Source organism: Eschrichtius robustus, chromosome 1 (genome assembly GCF_028021215.1).
Source record: "Eschrichtius robustus isolate mEscRob2 chromosome 1, mEscRob2.pri, whole genome shotgun sequence".
Taxonomy (NCBI): Eukaryota; Metazoa; Chordata; class Mammalia; order Artiodactyla; family Eschrichtiidae; genus Eschrichtius; species Eschrichtius robustus.
Genome location: NC_090824.1, coordinates 186,263,159 through 186,284,153, shown reverse-complemented (window position 1 = coordinate 186,284,153; position 20,995 = coordinate 186,263,159). Strand labels below are relative to the sequence as shown.

Sequence of the window (20,995 nt, the reverse complement as noted above, 5' to 3'; positions counted from 1 at the left end):
TTTAGTTTTCGGTCTACTTTCTGAGGTATTACATTACCAAAGGGTTTGCATTTTCCGTATCTACTGTGTTCCTTCGATTCAATAAAGGAGGCTTTTATTTAAATTTCATCTAATTTTGTTTTGATTCTTGAATAGTATTATTTGAAGTTATCTTTATTGCCTTTTGGTATTCGATTAGGTTAACTTATTTTCATTTGACACACAGTTTCTTGAGTGGAAACAATCCTGATGGTTTCTGCTTATTTCACTGTGAAGTTTTCTTTGATCTCTGTGTTTGTCTTTAGGTCACTTACCAGCAACATGTATTTGCCTTCTGGTACTGCTTTGTATTCCTTTGGTTTTCCTTAATTCACAGTGTTTTGTATTGCTGGTATTTTTATGTGTTTGCCGTCTCACCCAATATTTACCCTTCTCAGTTTGAACTTGTGTTCAGTTTTGCTTCAGGTATTTTATGTGTTTCTGTTTTCCTCTGGAGCATAAAGAGGATGGGGGTGTGACAGGGAGGAAACCCAGAGGCACTTTTCAAAGCAGACATTGTCAGTGTTCCAGCCTTGTGAACTTTTCCATTTGGCTGTGAAAGAATCTTATTGGTATGACCTAGTCCTGCCTTAACTGGTGGAAAACAAGTTTCTGAGTTCTAGGACAGCTCCAGCTGTGCTGTGCTTATAGCACCCCATCCCATGTAACATGTCCTCAAAAGAGGTTAGGTTGCAAGAGACGCTTCAGTACATCCTGGAATGCTCAGTTATTGCCCATACGCGTGCCAAGAGGGCAGTGCACCAATTAGGTAGCCAGTAGCCCTGGTAAACACCCATAACTCCATCTGTTGATTCACCAAACATTTATCTAGTATTTCCCATATGTGTGAGATGCTGGAAACAAAAAAAATAAAAAATATACTTATTGTCTTCAGAGAACTTGCGTTCTGGTGGGTGAACCAGATACATAAATCCACTGTGCTCAGGAAGGCCTTATGATAGAGTAATATAAAGAGTTAGAATTAGCCAAGCAGAGAAATGGGAAAGAAGTGTTTTAGGAAGAGAGGTAGCATATGAGAGAGAACACAGCACATTGGAAACCTGGTGTGTTTTGGCATATCTTGAGCCCAGGGGCTGTGTGTCTAGGAGGTGGGCTGAGGAAGGCCAGAACCACAGTGTGGGCAGTGCTGAGCCAGTGTCTCTTCAGAGACAGGGTTCTGCTGAATATGATTTCTGGGCACTTATCCTTGGGCTTTATTGTGCAGGAGATTTAGAGGCTACTTAGAGGACCAGTTACCTAGACTGGAAGGTAATTGAGTCTCTGCCTTGGAAGTTTTAATCCACTTTGGGAGCTTGTCTAAGCATCCAGTCTGCATTGGATGATTTAGACTCTACCGAGAGACTTGACTCCTTGGGCATCAAACAACCAGAAGGCCTTCTTATCAGTCTTCTGGAAGGGTTAATAGTGTAGAGACAGCATTGCGGATTTTTATTTCAAACATCACAACCACTCTTACTGTTGACATTTGTCATTTGTGTAGAAGAGCAGAAACACTAAAACTCTAACGACTCCCAGACTCCAGACAAAATAGCCAACAGCTGGATGTTTAATACACATCTTAAATCTTATGTCTGGAACCAAAATTTTATTTCCTGTCTTCCCCACAAAATAAACAAACAAACAAACAAACATCTGTTCTTGCCTTTGTTCACCATCTCAGCTGATGACACACTCCTTCACCCTACTACTCAGGCAAAAACTGTGGCTTCATCCCATTACCTTTCTTCCTCTCACACTTCACATCTAACCCATCTGTAAGCCTGTCGACTCTGTCTTCAAAATGTATCTGCCCCTCATCCAGCCACTTCTCATCACATCCACTGCACCCCGAGTGAGTCACCATCCTGTCTCCTTGAGATCATGGAAATCAGCTCCTGGTCTTTGTAATTCCATTCTTACCCCATCGGTCTGGCCTCCACCTGGCTGCCAGTGACCTTAAAAACTTGCACCTGATCCCATTACATCTTTGCTCAAAATAATCTAATGGCTCCAATCACACATATATAACCAACGTCCCAGGTGTGATTACCATTTAGATAGTTGGAATAACATAACTACACTTACTACACTGGGAGAATGAGGGAAATGGGAAGTAAGTATTGAAAGAGGTGTTGGAAAGTAGGTGAGGTACAGGTTTGGTGAAAGAGAAAGAAAGTTGCCTCTTCAAGAGTGGAAAGAAAATAGAAAATACCTAACAGTAAAAATAAGGAAAGAGCATTTTAAACCCCCAGCCCTTAGCAACTGCCATTCTATTCTTTGCTCTATGAGTTTGACTATTTTAGGTACCTCATATAAGTAGAATCATGCAGTATTTGCCCTTCTATTTGCTTAGTATAATGTCCTGTAGGTTCATCCATGTTGTTGCAAATGGCAGGATTTCCTTCTTTTTTAAGGCTGGATAATAATCCATTGTGTGTGTATACCACATTTTCTCTTTCCATTCACCTGCCAATAGTCATTTGGGTTGCATGCATGTCTGGCCGCAGTGAATACGGGACCACAGATGTCTCTTAGAGATCAGTGAAATGCAGATCTCTTCAAGATCAAATGAGATATCACCTCATCTGTTAGGATGGCTATTACCAAGATAAAACCAAAACCAAAAAAAGATAAGAGTTGGTGACGAAGTGGAGAAATTGGAACTCGTACGCACTGTTGGTGGGGATGTAGAATGGTGCAGCCACTATGGAAAACAGTATGGAGGTTCTCCAAAATGTTCTAGATATGTTCCAGCAATCCTACTTCTGAGTAGGATTCATAACTCTTTTTTACTACGTGACATTTCATTATGTATTAATTAGTTTGTTTGTGTAGTGTCTATGTTTCCCCCAGAATATAAACTCTATTAGAACAGAATCTTTCTGCATGCTTGGTTCTCTATTCTATATCTAGCACCTAGAACAGTACTTGTATTAGACACTCAGTAAATATTGTTAAATATATAAATATATTCAAATTAAATCTGACCTGAAATATAAAGAAACAGCTTTGTTGCATGTGTTAAATCACTAAAACTTGGCATTAGTCTTTAATTTATTAGTGTCTAATTAAAGTTACTTTGACCTGAGAGTAACAGTGCAATAATAATCCTTATTATAACTTTTTAAAAAGCAGTCATGAAGGATGTATCACCAGAATGTAACCTTGTGACCTGTGTTTATTACAAAACCTGAGTCAGCTAATGACCTTTCATAACCAAGAAATCAGTTAATTATTCCTACGTTAACACTTTCATTCTCATATAAATACTTCTCTCTCAGTGTTTTGTTTGTTTATTGAGGACATCTGTCCTCAGTAGGGACTCAGTAGAGTAGAAGTGCCCATGAGAATTCTGAAATTCATACCTTTCATAGCTTCTGTCTCAGTGTACTCTAGTTTATTGTTCAATCATGAACTCCGTGGAGACAGAGAATAGAATGTGCCATGTGGCTTTCCTTCCAGAGCCTGGCACAGGACTGCGGGTGATCAGTGAAGAGCGAAAGCAAGTCATCGCTTTCCTAGGCTCAGCGAAGACCGCTAGGATCTGCCTTAAGCTCCTAAGGACAATAGCTGTCATTCAAAGCTGAATTTGCCATGAAACTGGGAACAGAAATGTTAAACGCAGGCACAGTAATAAACTCCTAATATATTTTGAAAGGGATGGATTGTATCCAACCAGCACTGTTGCCAAATCTCTTTTAATATGAATAGTGTCCATAAAGTCATAATCCTTTGCCCAGTATTCACATTAATTTTTCTGTTGATTCTCTTTTGCCATTGAAAATCTATTTCTTATGATTTATAGATGCCATTTTGTCCCAATTTCATGTTATTGGCTTTCAGTGATGAGCAATTTTAAAATTAGATAACCAGAACAACCTACAAGAAAATACACTCCAAATTTTAAACTCTTTGCCATCATTTGAAATAAACTCTCCAGTAACTCTATGTTCGCCACTAATTCAGTTTTCTGATTACTGATTGACAATCCCTTGAAAAAAATCCAACTCCTTCCCAGCCTGACTTCTGTAAATAAAATACATTCAGTACGAGAATCCCAGTTGTATTATTTCCCTTGTATATTTGACTGTTATTTCTGATCGAAATTTGAGACGTTTGCTAGCATCTGTCAAAAAAGTGATGGTTTAGTATCTTCATTTAAGTTTAGGAAGATTTAAGGAGTTGATGATTGAAATATGAAATTTCTGTGATGAAAACTAATCTATAAGAAAACAAATATTCCTTTATAATATAAAATCCAATTAGTAGAATATGACAATTATATTTAGCCATCTAGGCAGTACATCTAGCCTAGAAAAAAAAGCACACAATGTAAATTGTTAGAAACTTTTAGTTAGTTCTGTTACTCCCCCAAGAAAAAGGTTCAGGACTGACTGAATTTGAAGTCCTTAGAGAAGCTCATATTCCTAGTATCAATAGACTTGGAATGAAAGAAACGTCATAAGTTTCCTTTTCTGAGTGTGAAGTTGGGGAAAGGATCAAATACTAATGAATAGCACTTGTTCCAAGATGCACATGTGTCTTTCATTGATTTGCCAAAATTAAATCAAAGGGTTCCATATGTGTCTGAAGGAGAACCATCTGACACTTAAAGTAGCAAACAATAAAACTTTAAAAATATATTTCCTGTGAAGCTGAGTTGATTGGGAAAAAGAGAAGGTTTGATCATCAGGAAGGATATAAATGTGGCTATAGCATATGTGTCAAATGAGTAAACTTTGGAAGAGCTTTATAAATCGTTAAGTGGCGTACATGTAAAGGAGAGAATAGGTATTCTTGGTTTTTTATTTCTTATTTTGTTTATTATTTATTATTAGGTACTGTTAAACATTAGCAATGAAAATGGAAATGGAAGCTTTTGTTTTTTATGGATCAAAATTGATGTCCAAGTTGGATACTAGACTGAGTGTACGTATATTTACATTTCTGTCTTACACATAAAACAGTCAAGTCGTAATGTTATCTTTGTAGTCACGAATTTCCCTGTTCTCCCCCAACTTCCTATTTCATCTAGGTGCCCACATCCTCCCGCCCCAAGCCCCAGGCTAGTAGGTCATGAGGGTTGGATCCTGACTTTACAGGAACTACTTAAGATGTCCACGGGCTGATACAGCTGGGCGATGTATCGAGTTTCTGCCTTTCGTTTGCTCATTAGCTCCTGTTGCCTGGGCTCGTTGTCATGTGCCGTTTCTCTTGTGACCAGATTTCCTATTTCTTATTGTCTGATCTCCCTCCCCCCAAATATTCCTGATCTGTCCATGCTGCATTTCTCAGACATTCTGGTTCTTGATCTTTATCTTATGCCATATACCTGGCCCATGTGTACCGAACTTATTGTTTACTAGTCTCTCTGTCAAGCTCTTTCCTAGACCCTGTCTCAAGGTCCTTATACTTGTGTGATCAACAACGACCCGTTGCTCACCTCCCTACCTGACTGTGACGCTTCATACCTGCCTATTTCACCAGCCCCTGCCACTCACCTTGAACTTAGAGCTTGGGCTCTGGGAAAGCCAGACAATCCTTTAACACTCATTTTCCCACATTTCCCTAACTTCAAATCATGTCAGGAACACATTGAGTCAGTTTCATAAATGTTCATTGGTTGAAGAAAACATACCTGCTCATTCACAAATGTAATCAATACTGAGACATGTCTAGATGTGATATTTAGTGTGGGTTATCACTAGGGGAGTCTAATGTAAAACTATTCAAGAACTCCTCGTGGATCGATGGTATTCCTTAAGGGTCAGTATCTGAGTTGATTAGTGTGAGAATAAACTAAATGCATAGTCCAGTTTTAAGTCTTTGAGAATATATTACGTATATCGATCCAACAAGTATTTACTGAATTGCCTCTTCGATAGTGTAATGAGATTTTCTTTCACTGTACTTGAATGATGATGAATCTTGCTATATAAGATTGATTTACACAATATCAGCAGTAGTGGTCACTGAGGAAAATTGGGATTTGCTATGAGCTGACTTTTCAGTCATGGCGTAATTTGTGTGTAAAAGCTAGTCTCGGTGGTATGGCTTACCTAAATGGAAACAGCGCCCCCATCTACCTGCTATCCTTAAGTTCTTTATTGCTTTCATCTTATCAAAGAACTGCCCCAAATTATATAGTTATGTCAGGAAACCACATACATATCCACACTGTACATTCCTTTGTTTTCTTTTTTGACTTGTTTTGAGGGATCATGTACGTATGCCTGTAGACACAGATACATGCCATATGGATTTTGTGCCATGAGAATATTATTAAAGACTCTCTAATCTGGGGCAGAAATTATTTCCTTTTCCATCAGTGACAGACCTGCTCGTATTTGCGGTTTGGGTTATGGTTACAAGTTGGGAAGTTTATTCTGGCTTTGATAGCTAAAAATTAGAAATAAATCTGAGAAAAAAACTACGCAAGTTGAAATTCAAATCTAAATGTAGGAGTAAATTGGCTAGATTATTCTGAAGCAAAATAGCAGACATTCTTCAATCCAAAGTGCTCAATTTCTATTCAAACCACATTACATCTTAGCTCAGTTCTGTCAGAGAACATCCACAGACTTACGTTTTCTAGAGAAAAAACAGCTTTGAAATCAAAACGTATTGCTTTTCTGGGCTTTCGAGAGTAATTAAGTGTAACTGGCAGATAATTTAAAATATAACTAATTTTGTGTCTTTTTCAACATTTAGGAATTGCAGAGTCCCGAAACAATATTTTAGAAATTCTTGCTTGAGACAACTAAGCCAAATATATAAATGAAATGGTGAAATGTAATGTATGTATGCATGGTTCTAAAAAGTACGTAACATATATATGTTTCCTTTTGCGGTTAACAGGTAATTAGGAATCTTTAAATAGCCAACTTATATTTGATTGAAGCAACATTATAAGTCTATCATTTAAGTTTAGGGAAGAAAATAGTTAAATAGTTTCCTGGACTTAATTGTATTTTCAGTTAGATTCTTTGAATGTCTGTGGGAGTTGAGCTTGTCACTACTCTGATGATGACTTAAGGCAGTAACATTTTTCAGGCAGTTTCTACAGAATGACTTTGAAAATTGTTAGGTGGCGTCATGATGGGGGTCTTCGCCGCTCCGTGGGAAAGTGGTTGATTCATACTAGGAGACGTGACTTGAACATAGACCTGAAATTATTCATACAGGATGAGGTGACTGAATGACAAGCGCCCTAGGTAACGTAGGATAGCATTGGCAATGGGAAGAAGAAGCAAAGGTTAAACATGTGCGCACACACACACACACTCCAGAGAATTATCAGATGCCAAAATGACCCTTAGAAGAAATCTAAAAGCCGTCGCTCCAGAAGTGATGCTACTGTCTGTGATTTGAGCTTGCTTTTCCAAAAGTGAATGAATTATTCTCACTATAATTCCTTCCAGGGATGTCCTGGCACACCTCATCAACCACAGACACAGAAACTTTTTGTGGGGTTTGCACCCCAGCGTTTACCACAGAAAAGTCAGTGACAAGTAGAGTTGCCCCTGTGAGCGTAAGAAGCCTGCTTTGCGTATCTCCCCATTAAACCTCTTTCTTTCTTCGTTCCCTCCCTCTAACTCCTGTCTGCCCCACTGGCAGGAGTGCGTGGCTGATGCTGACTCTTCCGACTTCAGGGCAGGTCCTCCCCACTCCTAGAAGCTCCTCTCCAGACCATAGCGCTCTTCCACATTTCTGAATTCACAATGCTTATTTGTAAATTAACCTCATGCTATCTTGTCATTTCTTCCATGATCATTTTGGTGTGGTACAGCCCAGAGTTTGGTTTCTGGAGTCAGACTGTTGGCATTTAAATACTAGCTCCCGCATAGCTCTGATATTTTTGACCAAGTTATGAATCTTGCTAACCTTCAGACTCTCTGTCTGTAAAATGGGCATTTACCATCTGTCAGATGGTGACGATTCCAGCAGCTCACGCACGTGACGCTCTAGGCACAGGGCCCCGCGTGGCATAAGGAGAGGGACCGACCGTGCCAATTTGCCCGAGACTAAGGAGGTTCCTGGGAAGCTGAACTTTCAGTGTGAAATCCGAGAAAGTCCCAAGCAAACTGAGTTAGTCCTCCTAGTTGTAAGCATTTCATTTATATTATTCAAATTTTATCATATTCATATTTTGTATTCCTTGGGAATCCTATGTTACATCTTTCCCCCATTAAGGTTCACAGAGGCGCATACCTAGGTGCTTAAACATCTTCATGAGTACTGCATTTTCTTAAAGGAGGTTTGCAGTAGTTTATAGTAATAAAATTCATAAAACACTGGAAAATTAAAACAAAGATGACATGGGAGTCTAGAAGGAGAAATTGTTAGGAATGTAGCTTTGGCTTGAGAGATAATTTTTGATTTTGCAAAGACATTTTTTTAAATGTATCCCAAATGCCTAGAACACTGCAAATAATAAAAGAGGTTAACGATTACCTCCAGGAAAACATCCTACACAAAAGAAAATATAATCACAGATTGCTACTGTTAAATCAAGAGATCAAGCAATCCCTAAGCGCTGTGTAGCTGCAGGGCTGTCTCACCACACTTCATAAACCCAGCTGGTAAGAAAACAAAGAAACCTTCATACCAACGACACAGCAGGCAGCATGGGCTTCGTGTGGCCACAGTTCCCCTTGCCCCTCCACCCCCTGAGTCCCAAGGAAGAACGTGGCCGGTGGGTCATGGGAGCAAGCGCAGGTAGATGCTGAGCACACAGTGGATCTTTGTCACAGCTGAGAAGTGCTAAGCTTAGGAAGCTTGCAGTCGTGTAAGGGGACCACTAGCAAACCTGCCCAACCTTTGCCCCACAGGGAGACATTATCTGTATCAGCCTGGTTAGGAAGCAAGTCTTCTCTGGGGAGGAAAGGGAGACTTTATTATTGCAAAGATGGTTCTTGGCTGCCCAGTCTTCCTTTCCTCTCAGATGGTGACCCGGAAGTGGGGACTTTATTAGTCCGCCCCCCCGTTGCTGGTGCCACGTGGCTCTTGCCTCACCAGGAGTGTCAAATGTTAGTCCACACCCCCACCCCCCCCGCCCCCAGTTATCCTGTGGTGAGCTTCCTCGTGGCTCAGCTTTCTTCCCACAATCCTCGGTTGCTTCTTGAGTCCTGGGTTAAACATTTGCCTCCACAAGTAGAAAAAAGTCATGGGGTGTGTGTGTGCTTTAGCCTGTTCAGCTGCTATAACAGAATACCATAGACTGGGTGGATTAGAAACAACACATATTTATTTCTCACAGTCCTGGAGGCTGGAAGGCAGAGATGAGAGTGCCAGCATGGTCAGGTCTGCTGAGGGCCCTCTTCTTGGTTGCAGACTGCCGTCTTCTCCTTGTGTCCTCACATGATGGAAGGAGAGCTAGCTAACTCTCTGGCCTCTTCTCATAAGGACACTTATCCCATTCATGAGGGCTCCACCCTCATGACCTAATCACCCAAAGGCCCCACCTCCAAAGACCATCACGTTGTAGGGGGGGCGGTTAGGATTTCAACATATGAATTTGTGAGGATACAGACATTTAGTCCATTGCAGGGGGAGAGAGGGAATTTGGAAGTAGCGTAAATAGGGTCACATGTGCCTCTAGATTTGTGTCAGGTGGAGAAGAAGGACACCAAGAGTAGCTTAGTTGTTCTTCATCATGGCTGCCCATTTGAATCACTTGGAAGATTTAAAAAATAAAACACCAGTGTCCACTCCCTCCCACTCCCACCCCAGAGACTCTGATTTAATCTGGGGGACCTGGACATAGCATGGTTTTAAAACATCCCAGGTGAATTTAATATGCAGCCAGGGTTGAAACTCACTGCAAGTAACTGAATCCTCCTGTCTCCTCCTTTCCTTCCCACAGTTCATGGCCCATACTGGAGCTGAAAATGTAAAGTATGATATAGTAATGATTGCTTTTATTTTTACATATGGCTTCCAAAGTTTGAGCAATATTTCATATCACAGTGACGACTGTGCCTGTCTCTAAAACTTGGTGGTTTTAACTCAGTGGTAGATGGTTTCACTTTTACGTTAAAGTCTGTTTATTCATAGTTTATTATGTAGCAAGGCTGTTTCTTAGGCAGTTGTCTATTCACAGCTTATCGTTAAAAACCAACAACTAAAACCTAGAGGCAGTCTGGCTTGTTTCTGTTTACTGCAGGGACGGAAAAGCATTTTCTATAGTGCTAGGAATTCTCTCAGATTAAAAAATAGCATCTTGTTGCTGGATTAGGCATAATTGTTGTGGATTTAGTACCCACTGTGGCTTGTGGAGAGAATCAGAGGCCACGAGGACTTGAGGCTCTGGCATGGAACTCTTGGTGGCACGTGCAAAAGCCATTTGAGCAAAAAGGTTCCCATCATGGGCCTATTTTATTACCAGTTAGCTCAGCCACCTTGTTCATGGCCTACATGAGATCTAGTTAGGATCTAGCTCATTATTTAATATTTACTTCAAAACTAGCAGCATCTTCATACTTTCTCTTTTATGTTTATGTCTTCGTTCAGTTTAACAATTTTCCTGTGATTGTCTAAATAGAGATTTTTCTGTCCTAGAAAAAAAAAAAAACCACCTCATTAAGTTCTTTGACATGCATTAGCTGATAAAACCATAGTCAAGTGTTAGAAAATATGATGATTTCATTGCACCTTGTATTCTTCATTGGAAAATTCCCGAGGGCTGATTTTCTCCTTATTCTAGATTTTTAAAAAAGTAAGCCTATGAGAAAAACCCCAAAATTATTTTCTCTGTACATTCTATGTCTGTAGTTAGCTAATTGCTACAGACTTAATGCTTTTGTCCCCCTGTCCAAATTCATATGTTGAAATCCTAACCCCCAATATGATAGTACTAGGAGATGTAGCCTTTGGCAGGTGATTAGGTCATGAGGGTGAAGTCCTCATGAATGGGATTTAGTGCCATTATGAAAGAGACCCCACAGAGCTCCCTCACCTCCTGCCATGTAAGGACTCAGCAAAAAGATGGCCTTCTGTGAATCAGGAAGCAGATTCTCAGCAGACACCGAATCTGCTGAAGCTGTACTCTTGGACTTCCCAGTCTCCAGAACTGTGAGAAATAAATGTTTGTTGTTTAAGCCCCGCAGTTTATGGTATTTTTTTATACCCACCCCAGATGACCTAAGACATCAGTAAAGCACCATTTTTATTTTTATGTTCTGCATTTGGATTTTGGCCATATACTATTACTCTATGGTCATTGTGAGGCTGTCAAAACCTCCACTCCTTCTGTAATGACCTGAGACTTTTATTGTGGTGTCACTGTGCAGAGATGATTGTTCTGATGCCTTCCTGCTTAATCTCCCAGCCTCTGTATTTTTATTCTATAAAGTGGGAATGACACTTGTATTAGAGAGTTATTCTGTTAATTAAGGGGCAATATATAAAGCACCAGGCACACGGAGGACACTTCCATAATTCTCTTTCTCTTCTCCCATCTACTCTGGGTACCTCCGCCAGAGTGGACATTTTGGGGGGTGCTTTTTCTACTTTTAATTTGGGTGAATTTCTGTGGTTCATTTACTCTAATCTTTGTATGTTTACATGTATTTCCTTATTTTTCCAGTTTCAGATTTCTGAAGGCTCCTAAAAATTTTTCTTCCTCCATTTTTACCTTCTGTTTTATGATCTTCTTATCTACCTACTTCTTTCTTTATCTTGATTTTACCTCCTTCAATCATAAGAATAAGCCTTAATTAGAAAATATTAGTGTTGGCTGTTTATGTAAGAATTTATTGTGCACTAGAAGAGAGATTTCAGTTTTATAAATACTATAGGACATTTCAAATAGAGCCTGAAACCCTCAGAGCTTTAGTCATCTTCCAGACCTCTGGTCAATAAATCTTACCAATGTGAAATGAAAGTTGAGTCACACTTTTGTGTTTTGTCGTTGCCTTAGTATAATGAAAGCTACTGTTTTGTGGCTTTTATGCTATTGAAATAGAAACAGCTCAACCTCAAGACTCTTGGGTTGGAAGACCATCATACCTTTACCACCATCTGTACTAATGCCCATGGGTTAGGACTCCGAGCTTCCACAGCAAGGGATGTGGGTTCAATTCCCTGGTCGGGGGGAGCTAAGATACCGTATGCCGCTCTGTGCGGCCAAAAGAAAAAAAATGCTCATACTGTCTGACCACTAGTTTAATAAGGAGGGCACTGTGTGTTTTTCTCTTTCATAAGAAGTACTTGTTTGTTGCAAAATTAGCCTAACATCTTGCTTTTGCAAAACCCATTGAATTCCATATTTTTGTGGACAATGACTCATACTCACATGGAATAGCTATCTTTTACCCAAATCCATAATAAACCCAATTTCCAAAGCCATTACCTGAAATTTCCTTTTGCTTGTTTCACCTATGTTTCATAAAAAACATTCATGTAGCACAACAATAAAAAAGCAATGTTTGTGCCTCTTTTTAAATAGGGATTTGCTTTTAGTAAGTTGATTCCTCTGAGCTCTCAGTTATATTTTTCATAGTCTTAATAGGAGCTTCCAAAAATATCTTCTATTGTACCAGGTATAAGGTTGATAACAAGTTTGATAACCCTAAAGAGACTTGCGTTAAATAATGTAAACAGAGATGGAGATGGAAATAATCAATAAAGGCATGAGGAGAGACCATAAGGACAAGGTAATTTGTATTTACTCCAAGGTTTCTCATTCTAAACTCTCCTCTCTCCAACCCACACATGTTTAGGATAAATACCTTCTTCTCCTTCTGTATTTGACAGTAGCTACAGATTCCTTTTGAAGGTCGGATTTGAACAATTGAGTAGGCATGAATTTTCATTTTTAAAAGCCAAAGTTAGAGAACACTTTTCTTTTTCTTCTTTTTTAAAAAATTTTTATTGGAGTATAGTTGATTTACAATGTTGTGTTAGTTTCAGGTACACGACAAAGTGAATCAGTTATACATATACATATATCCATTCTTTTTTAGATTCTTTTCCCATATAGGTTATTACAGAATATTGAGTAGAGTTCCCTGTGCTATACAGTAGGTCCTTATTAGTTATCTATTTATATATAGTAGTGTGTATATGTCAATCCCAATCTCCCAGTTTATCCCCCCCCCCCCCATTTCCCCTTTGGTACCATAAGTTTGTTTTCTACATCTGTGATCCTATTTCTGTTTTGTAAATAAGTTCATTTGTACCATGTTTTTAGATTCCACATATAAGCGATATCATATGATATTTGTCTTTCTCTGTCTGACTTAGTATGGTAATCTCTAGGTCCACCCATGTTGCTGCAAATGGCATTATTTCATTCTTTTTTATGGCTGAGTAATATTCCATTGTATATATGTACCACATCTTCTTTATCCATTCATTGGTCGATGAGCATTTAGGTTGCTTCCATGTCTTGGCTATTGTAAATAGTGCTGCAATGAACATTGGGGTGCATGTGTCTTTTTGAATTATGGTTCTGTATCTAGAGAACACTGTTAAATGACATTCTTGAGTTGTCAGTACTGATGGGTGCTAAACTGGGATTATCACGGACAACCTGTGTAAACATAAACGTGTTACAGCTGATGAGATAGCATATCTAAGAGTTTTTTCATCATTGTCCTTTCCTGATCGTTTTTTTCCCCAAAATATTTTAAGATGGTTGTGCGTGATTCTGTACATCAAAATTTAAAGACCATAGTTAAGTAGTGTAACAAAGGATTAAGTGTTTAATTCTTTATTTTAATTAATTGTCAAGGGTTACTTATTTAATCTTAAGTATTTACAAATAGATCAAAATAATAATGAAGAAATGACTTTTTTAAATGGATAAAAACCAGTTCAAGACTGCTAGCCTGGGGATGCAGTTGGAGTCATTGACTAATAATGTATTTAAGGAAATGCCCTAAGTATCCTGAGCCATTTCCTTAATTGGGCAAAGGACAGATGTCCAAGGCCATCACTGCTCTAGGAGGGCAGTTAGTTTTGTCACTCCTCTTACGCCTGCGTGCTTTGAGCATAGTGGACAGGGATTATTGTTAACATGCATGCAAGCTTACTAAGTGACAGGAAGTGTAGTAAGCTCTGTGTGTGCATGAAGTCTCTTCAATACTTGCTGAGAGTCAAGGGAGTAAATAAATGAATGGTCGTTGCTTCCAGCTTCCAACACAAGAAAAAGCTCTTTTACTCAGCTAGTTAAGTAGGTCTAGATATTTATGGGAATTTCAGTATTTTTTCTTCATGAGTGAATTATGACAACATCCTTGACATCTATTGACGTTAATATTCAAATTGAGTTGATCATGTTAAAAAGTGCTGTTCTCTGAAGTATTTGATGTTTAATCACTTTATAATATACTACAATCCAAGTAAAGATCTTTCTCGAGAAAGACGTTAAATAAACACAGTTGTAACAACATTGTAATATGAATTAATTCAAGAACTATTTTAAAAATCCCCATTTAACCTAATATCATTATTATCTGGAGAACAGTTTAATGATTTGTAATTTTCTGATGATTAAACTTCTTTAAAGTTTGATGTTCTCATATATCATTAGAATGAGTGTGCCACTTATAAAATATTAAATATTCATAATACCCAAGAATTACATCTGCTTTATTCTTTTATTATAACTGTCCTGAATAAATCAACCCATGATAATTACTTTATATACTCAACCGGATTGAACAAAGATGGCAACCTATTGTGGGTTTTTATAGCACATATATCATAAAAGTTTTGCTAGTGCATCATATAATTATTCAAACCACAACGAAGGGCATGCCTACTAAAATACCTTCATTTATAGCCCATGATTCTGGTTACAAATACTTAAACACACACTACTGATGTTGTAGGGTTTTATCTAGCTTCTGTATTGGTTTCTCTAGAATTCAGTTTTCTTCAAAACAGTAACTATGTCTTTTGAATGTCATTAATTAGTGGTGAGAACAGCACAAACTAAGTGAATACTATCTTTTTTTATGTATTATAGAAGGATAATGTTTATGAAATTCTTTAAGTGGTTTCGTTCCTCAGGCTTTCATAACATTATCCAGCTAACTTATAGCCAAAAATAAAATGGATAATTCATAGTATTCTAAGTAAAATTTTCTTTTAAGGCTTAACAAACATTTGTTGCTAAACATATGCTATGTTTACCATCTTTGTAAAGGTAATATTCAACAGTATGTCTCAAAATATTGAAAGCACCCGTTATTAAATATCCTGTGAAAACACTTATACCCTGTCATTGACAATCCAATTAAATTCCTTTAAATTTCTTTTTTTTTTTATTGAAGTATAGTTGATTTATAATGCTGTGTTAGTTTCAGGTGTACGGCACAGTGATTCAGTTATGCATATATATGTAAACCTGTTCTTTTTCAGATTCTTTTCCCTTATAGGTTATTATAAAATATTGAGTATAATTCCCTGTGCTATACAGTAGGTCCTTGTTGTAAATTCCTTTAAATTTCTAATTTTTATTTTGGAAAATACCTACAAGGATCACATGGCCAAATGAAAACAGGATTTTGTTAAGGGATTGTGGGAAATTTTTGTTTTGTATTTGTGTTGTTTTAACATAGCATCTGCAATAGACTAATACAAATATTTCTAACATATTTAACTGCATGTTAAACTGATTACCTATATCTGTCCTTAATTACTGAAATTTATACTGCTCTAGAGATCACTTATAATATCACTCTTCAAATTTCAGATGACACTGAAAATGACATTTTGTTTCAGAAATGTCTAGCAGAGCATGGGGTCACCTGAGGGCTTGGGAGGGGTACTTCGAGACTCGGTTTAAGGATTCTTTGTGTGTGTGTGTCTGTTTAATGTCCAGCACCTGTTCTTCCTGGAGCCTACCAGCAAAGCCATTCTCAAGGGTATGGGTACATGCATCAGACCAGCTTGTCATCCATGAGGTCAATGCAGCATTCACCAAATCTAGTAAGTGCCCATTTGAAGCGTTCCTCCTTCCCTGGTCTTCATATTTTATCTCCAGAATATAAACGCACATAGAATACAGTTGAATTGAATATGGTACATTTTTTATATAAAGGGTAAATGACGATGTGTTGCAATTTTACAAGCTTCCCTAAGGAAGTGGAAGACATATAGGGGTAAACCGTTGAGAAGGGAAGGCACGATGAGAAAACATGTGAACAGTAAAACATACAAAGACTCTACCAGTACTATATCCTAATTGTTACCTCATGATTGGAAGTAGTCAACTATGGTCTTCATTCAGTAAAAAAAAAGCACAAATATCTGGTCATGTTAACTAGTTAATCAAAATGGCCACTGAGAGCTAAATGACACAGCCAACATATGTCTTTGAGTCCTCCTCTGGAAATCTTGGAGTGCTGATTCATTCACTGAATGTAAGGTTTGGAAGCAGTGTTCCGGGTCATTTAGTCAAATGTGTGTGGCATCTTCTGCTGAAATTGCTTCTCCAGGCTCCCGACACAGTCCCTTGGCCTTTGCCTGTGCACTTAGAAACAGGTGGCCCTTCTAAGCTTGTAAAATACCTCTTTTAAAATGTTTTTTTTTTGAAGTATAGTTGACTTACAATATTATATTAGTTTCAGGTATACAACATAGTGATTTGGTGTTTTTATAGATTATGCACCATTAAAGTTATTATAATATTATTGACTGTTTTTCTGGGCTATACATCACACGTCTGTGACCTACTTATTTTTTATAACTGGTAGTAAGGTATCTTTATTCACTCTAAAGTTCTTTGCATCTCAGCCAGTTTCCTCAGTCTATGAATACACTTGATTTTGAGATTGTCTGATATTATTAGCTTAAACTCTTGGCCTCAGATGAAAACAAATATAGTAAAACTCATTTTAAAAATTTCCTCATTATAACAAGGATTTAATTATATGTACTTAAATATTCAGGACATTTATATGCTAAATTTCTATCACTGTGATACAAAAACCTATTGAGTATATTATGGATTTTTTCTTTTATTTGTTTTAAATATTTTTAAGAGGAAACAAAAGTTTTTAGTAAAGTTCATTACCTCTGCCAGGGGACCGACGGTAGTGATTTGGCAGTGACTTGGAGCTGTCTGCCACTATGGTGGGTTTCGTTCTCTGAAGAATGTGGACTAGGGGAGAATCTACATAATCTAAGGTCTCTGGGCTTATCTGAAGCTAGGGGAGTGGCTTTACTGCTTCAGAGCTTACTTTTTGACGGGCTAGCTATTGCATTCAGCGGCTTGCTCTGGCCCCATTCTGGCCCCTAGCATTACATCTTTTGCCAGACTAGTAACCTTGAGATGAACACAGTCAGGACAGACAGTACGCTCTGGTTTGCAGGACTCCAGAAATAGATGTGCTTGGGAAGATTGCTGATCGTTACTTTATGCGTGGGTTGGTTTGTTGCGATCAGCATTTGCGGCCGTGACTATCTTGGTGTCCATCGTGTGACCCCGTCTTTCCTTCCTCAGAGGACCTACCGAGCCATGTATGACTACAGTGCCCAGGATGAAGATGAAGTCTCCTTCAGGGATGGCGACTACATCGTCAACGTGCAGCCCATCGACGACGGCTGGATGTACGGCACGGTGCAGAGAACTGGGAAAACCGGGATGCTTCCGGCGAATTACATTGAGTTTGTTAATTAATCATTTTTCCTTGCCCTTTGAGCTTTGTTCTAATGTACACTAAACGTAATCTTTTTAAAAGATAGAAGATACTTTTAAGACAACTTGGCAGTTATTTTACAGTAATCTATCCTTCCTTTGACAATTAGACACGCAGGTACCAGGAAGAAGGAATGACTTCTGGGCTGAAAACAGCAGCATTTTCAGTAATTCGTATAAACAAAATAATTAGGTCTGGAGACCTGGTGCTGCTAATTGTGTTAATGGTTTCCTTTGATTGGCTATCGTGAACCCTTCTGGGGAAATGTATTTTTGTAGACTTTAATAGAGACGTTGATTGTCCCTTAAATGTCACAAGTATATGAAATTTCTTCGCTGTCACTTTGAAATCACCAGAAGCCAGTCCTCTTAATTCAGTAACACAGCCGATAATTTAAAAACCATTTAGCTTTTGAGTCACGAGGCAATTTCCAATTCAAGTGAAAATTGCCTAAGTATATTAAATGTAAGCAGTGGCAGAATGACAGTTTGGTTAAAATTATATTGACTGGTGGCCTTAGGGATCTAGAAACTTCTACTGAACAAAGAAATTTCCTTGTTCCCTGGGCCAACTTGGGTCTATTTATTTCTCATTTGTACCAAGGTGTATCCTACTCTCCATTTACATTCTATGGACCTAAGTATATGCTTGGCTGCATAGAATGTCAGGACCAAATAACTTCACAGCTACTCTACAAAGGGCAAATTTTAAGGTCATCTATATTATTTCCCTAATACTAATAGCCTTTACCCTGTTGCATGTCATGTAGGTTCAAGCTTCTGTAACATAGGCAGCTGCACTGCCTGTTCCTGTTATTAAAACAAAAAGTGTGGCCGATATCTAAAAGCCCTTTCCTCTAGTTGCCAGCTCATCAGAAAAACATAACTTGAAAAGTTGCTTGAGATTCTCTTGCCGCATTGCACTCTAGATTTGAAGGATTTACACCTTAGGAAATAGATGTATACTCTAGCAAATAAGTGATTTAGGTGTTTATTGAACAGCTTTCATTAACTTAATGCCGCTATTGATTTAAAAGCAAAGAAAACTTCATAAAAGCCAGTTACAAAGTTGGAATATGAAGTGTGCTGGGGGAAGCCAGCGAACAAAAGATTACCAGCTCTGCACACAGAGACAGGTGATCTGGTTTCTTATTTGGGAAAATGGTATTCAGATTCTGGAATGGAAATCTAGCCACTGAAACCGCTTAATGAAAAGACTTCCTTTCCACTTTCTGGTTTTTATTTTGTAAATCACATCCAGGGGTGAGATTGGGATGTCACCAGAGATTTGAGGTACAGGCCCAACAGGTTGTTCATTAAAAAACAGATCGTTGTCACATTTTCATTTCCAAATGAGTGACTTTGCAGGCTCTTGCTGGATTCACAGCCGTGACCGTCATGTCGTGAAGTTTTACCTGGAGTCCACAGTCAAGATCACTGGAGAGACTAAGGTCCATCAGCAACTCTGTGTTTTTCTGACCATGCGGTTAGTGAGACTTGCAACAGGGTAGCAGTCATGTAGGGTCTGACTCTATAGCTGTAATGAAACTGAAAAAGTAAAGTTACAAAAATGTAATCAAATGTGTGGGCCTTGGGGCTTTCTGCCTTAATGATATATTCAAAGAAATTAACAAAGTATGCTGTAAAACATCTTCTACTGAAATGTTTATTGGTCCAAAGGCAAATGTTAATTCATTTACACCTTTGAAAAGTAAGCACATCATTTTGAAAATCTGTAGTCTTATTTTTATCGGGCTAAAAGAGTGATTAAATAAGCTTTATTACATTCAAGCTGCATCTACATGACACTTATGTAAAATTGAAAAGAGAGAAATTAAGGCAAATAACTAGAGATTTTTTGAGGGGGTTTTACATATTACCACATAGCCAGCTTGGCTGATTTTCTATCATTGAAATGACCAGTTGTGATTCAACTGATTAAGCCCCATATCGATCTTGGCGTCTTATACAAAAACCTGCAAAGACAAGCAGAACTTGCAATATTCTTGCAAAAATTTCTGTGCATTAAAACTGAGGGCAATAAGCTTGCTTAGTTTTATTATACCATTAAGTAAATGTTTAAGATTCACCCAGACAGACTACTTTCTTGTGATTATAAAAGAGTAGTTGTTGATTAAATTTGCAGATGAAATGTAAGACGGGTACAATTTTTGATAAATAGCACATTTACAGGAAGCTCAAAGGAAACCGATTTGAAATGAAGATTATAATCGGGGAAGTAACCACAAAGTAACAGCTTGATGTTTCATTGTTTTTCTCATCCACTGATTTCAAAATCCGATTCACTGAATGTAAACATCAATACTTATTTGGGGAATAATTCTCCTAAAAATTTTAAGCTTCACGTAATGTTTGCATAGTAAAATGTTTCTGCTTTCCAGCCTTTAGGAATTAAGATCAGATCAGAATTTAACTAGAGTGCAGTTATTTTACAGTAAAGACTGAGGGAGAACAAGTTGCATATGTTCCTGATGCTGTGATTTGATAGTGTTGTCACCATTACTAAAGCCTGTCAGGATATTAAGCATCTCAGCAGAAATATAGGAGACAATAGATGTATAAAACCAAAGTGCTATTTTTACAGCATCATTTTCAAAACTGTACTCTCGAACAACTTTTCCCCTTTCCACAATCCCCCTCTCGCCTTCGATTTGGCAGCAGGCAGATGCTACATGTAACGCTGACAACTCAAGAAGGGTTTCAGAAACAATCCTTCTAAAAATCAAGTTAAAGAAGACTGTGGAAATGCCCGAGCACAGAGAGCATGCACCTGATTTTCTAAATGTGTTCTCAAACCTGATAAAAGCACAAGGGCAGTTTGATACGCTTTTCAAAGTTCCGAAAACAGAGCTGTACGTGGACCGTCTCTCTCTTGAGAAGAGCATGGCAACGGAATATATTGCTTTTGGTGTAAGTTTTCGTAGTAGGCGTTTTTACTAAGTCTCGTTCTTTGGGAAAGCTTTCTATTTCTAACCTGTGGCAAGGCAAAGTCTTCATGTCTTCTTGTGATTGTTTACACATCCGCAGTGTAGCCCACTTTGAAATATTTATCTGGTTGTCAGATCTCCGCGCTGTCCCTGCATCTTCTCAGGCCTCCCCCACCTCAGAGACCACACAGGAATTTGCAAGCACAATTCCCAGGAGCACCTTGTATGAACATGGATGCGATTAGACCAGCCCCTCTCTTGTCACCAGGTTCATTGCATGAGGATGACGAAGATACAGTTTCGCCAGTCTCGCCACAGTCTTTCTTTCCTTACCCTGCATGTTGAGCTAGACAACACTCGGGGATTTGGGAAGCAGACT

The 20,995-nt window shown here is 38.4% G+C and overlaps 1 protein-coding gene across 2 annotated transcripts in view; it reads left to right on the top strand.

Moving 5' to 3' along the window:
- NEBL (nebulette) overlaps positions 1-19,723 on the top strand; it is a 340,699-nt gene extending 320,976 nt beyond the window's left edge. For both annotated transcript variants that reach the window (XM_068538594.1, XM_068538593.1), the window contains 2 exons: positions 15,851-15,957; positions 17,474-19,723. In XM_068538594.1, coding sequence (XP_068394695.1) covers positions 15,851-15,957; positions 17,474-17,650 — 284 coding nt within the window. In that variant the 3' untranslated portion in view covers positions 17,651-19,723. The remainder of the gene's footprint in view (positions 1-15,850; positions 15,958-17,473) is intronic.
- The last annotated feature ends 1,272 nt before the right edge of the window (positions 19,724-20,995 follow it).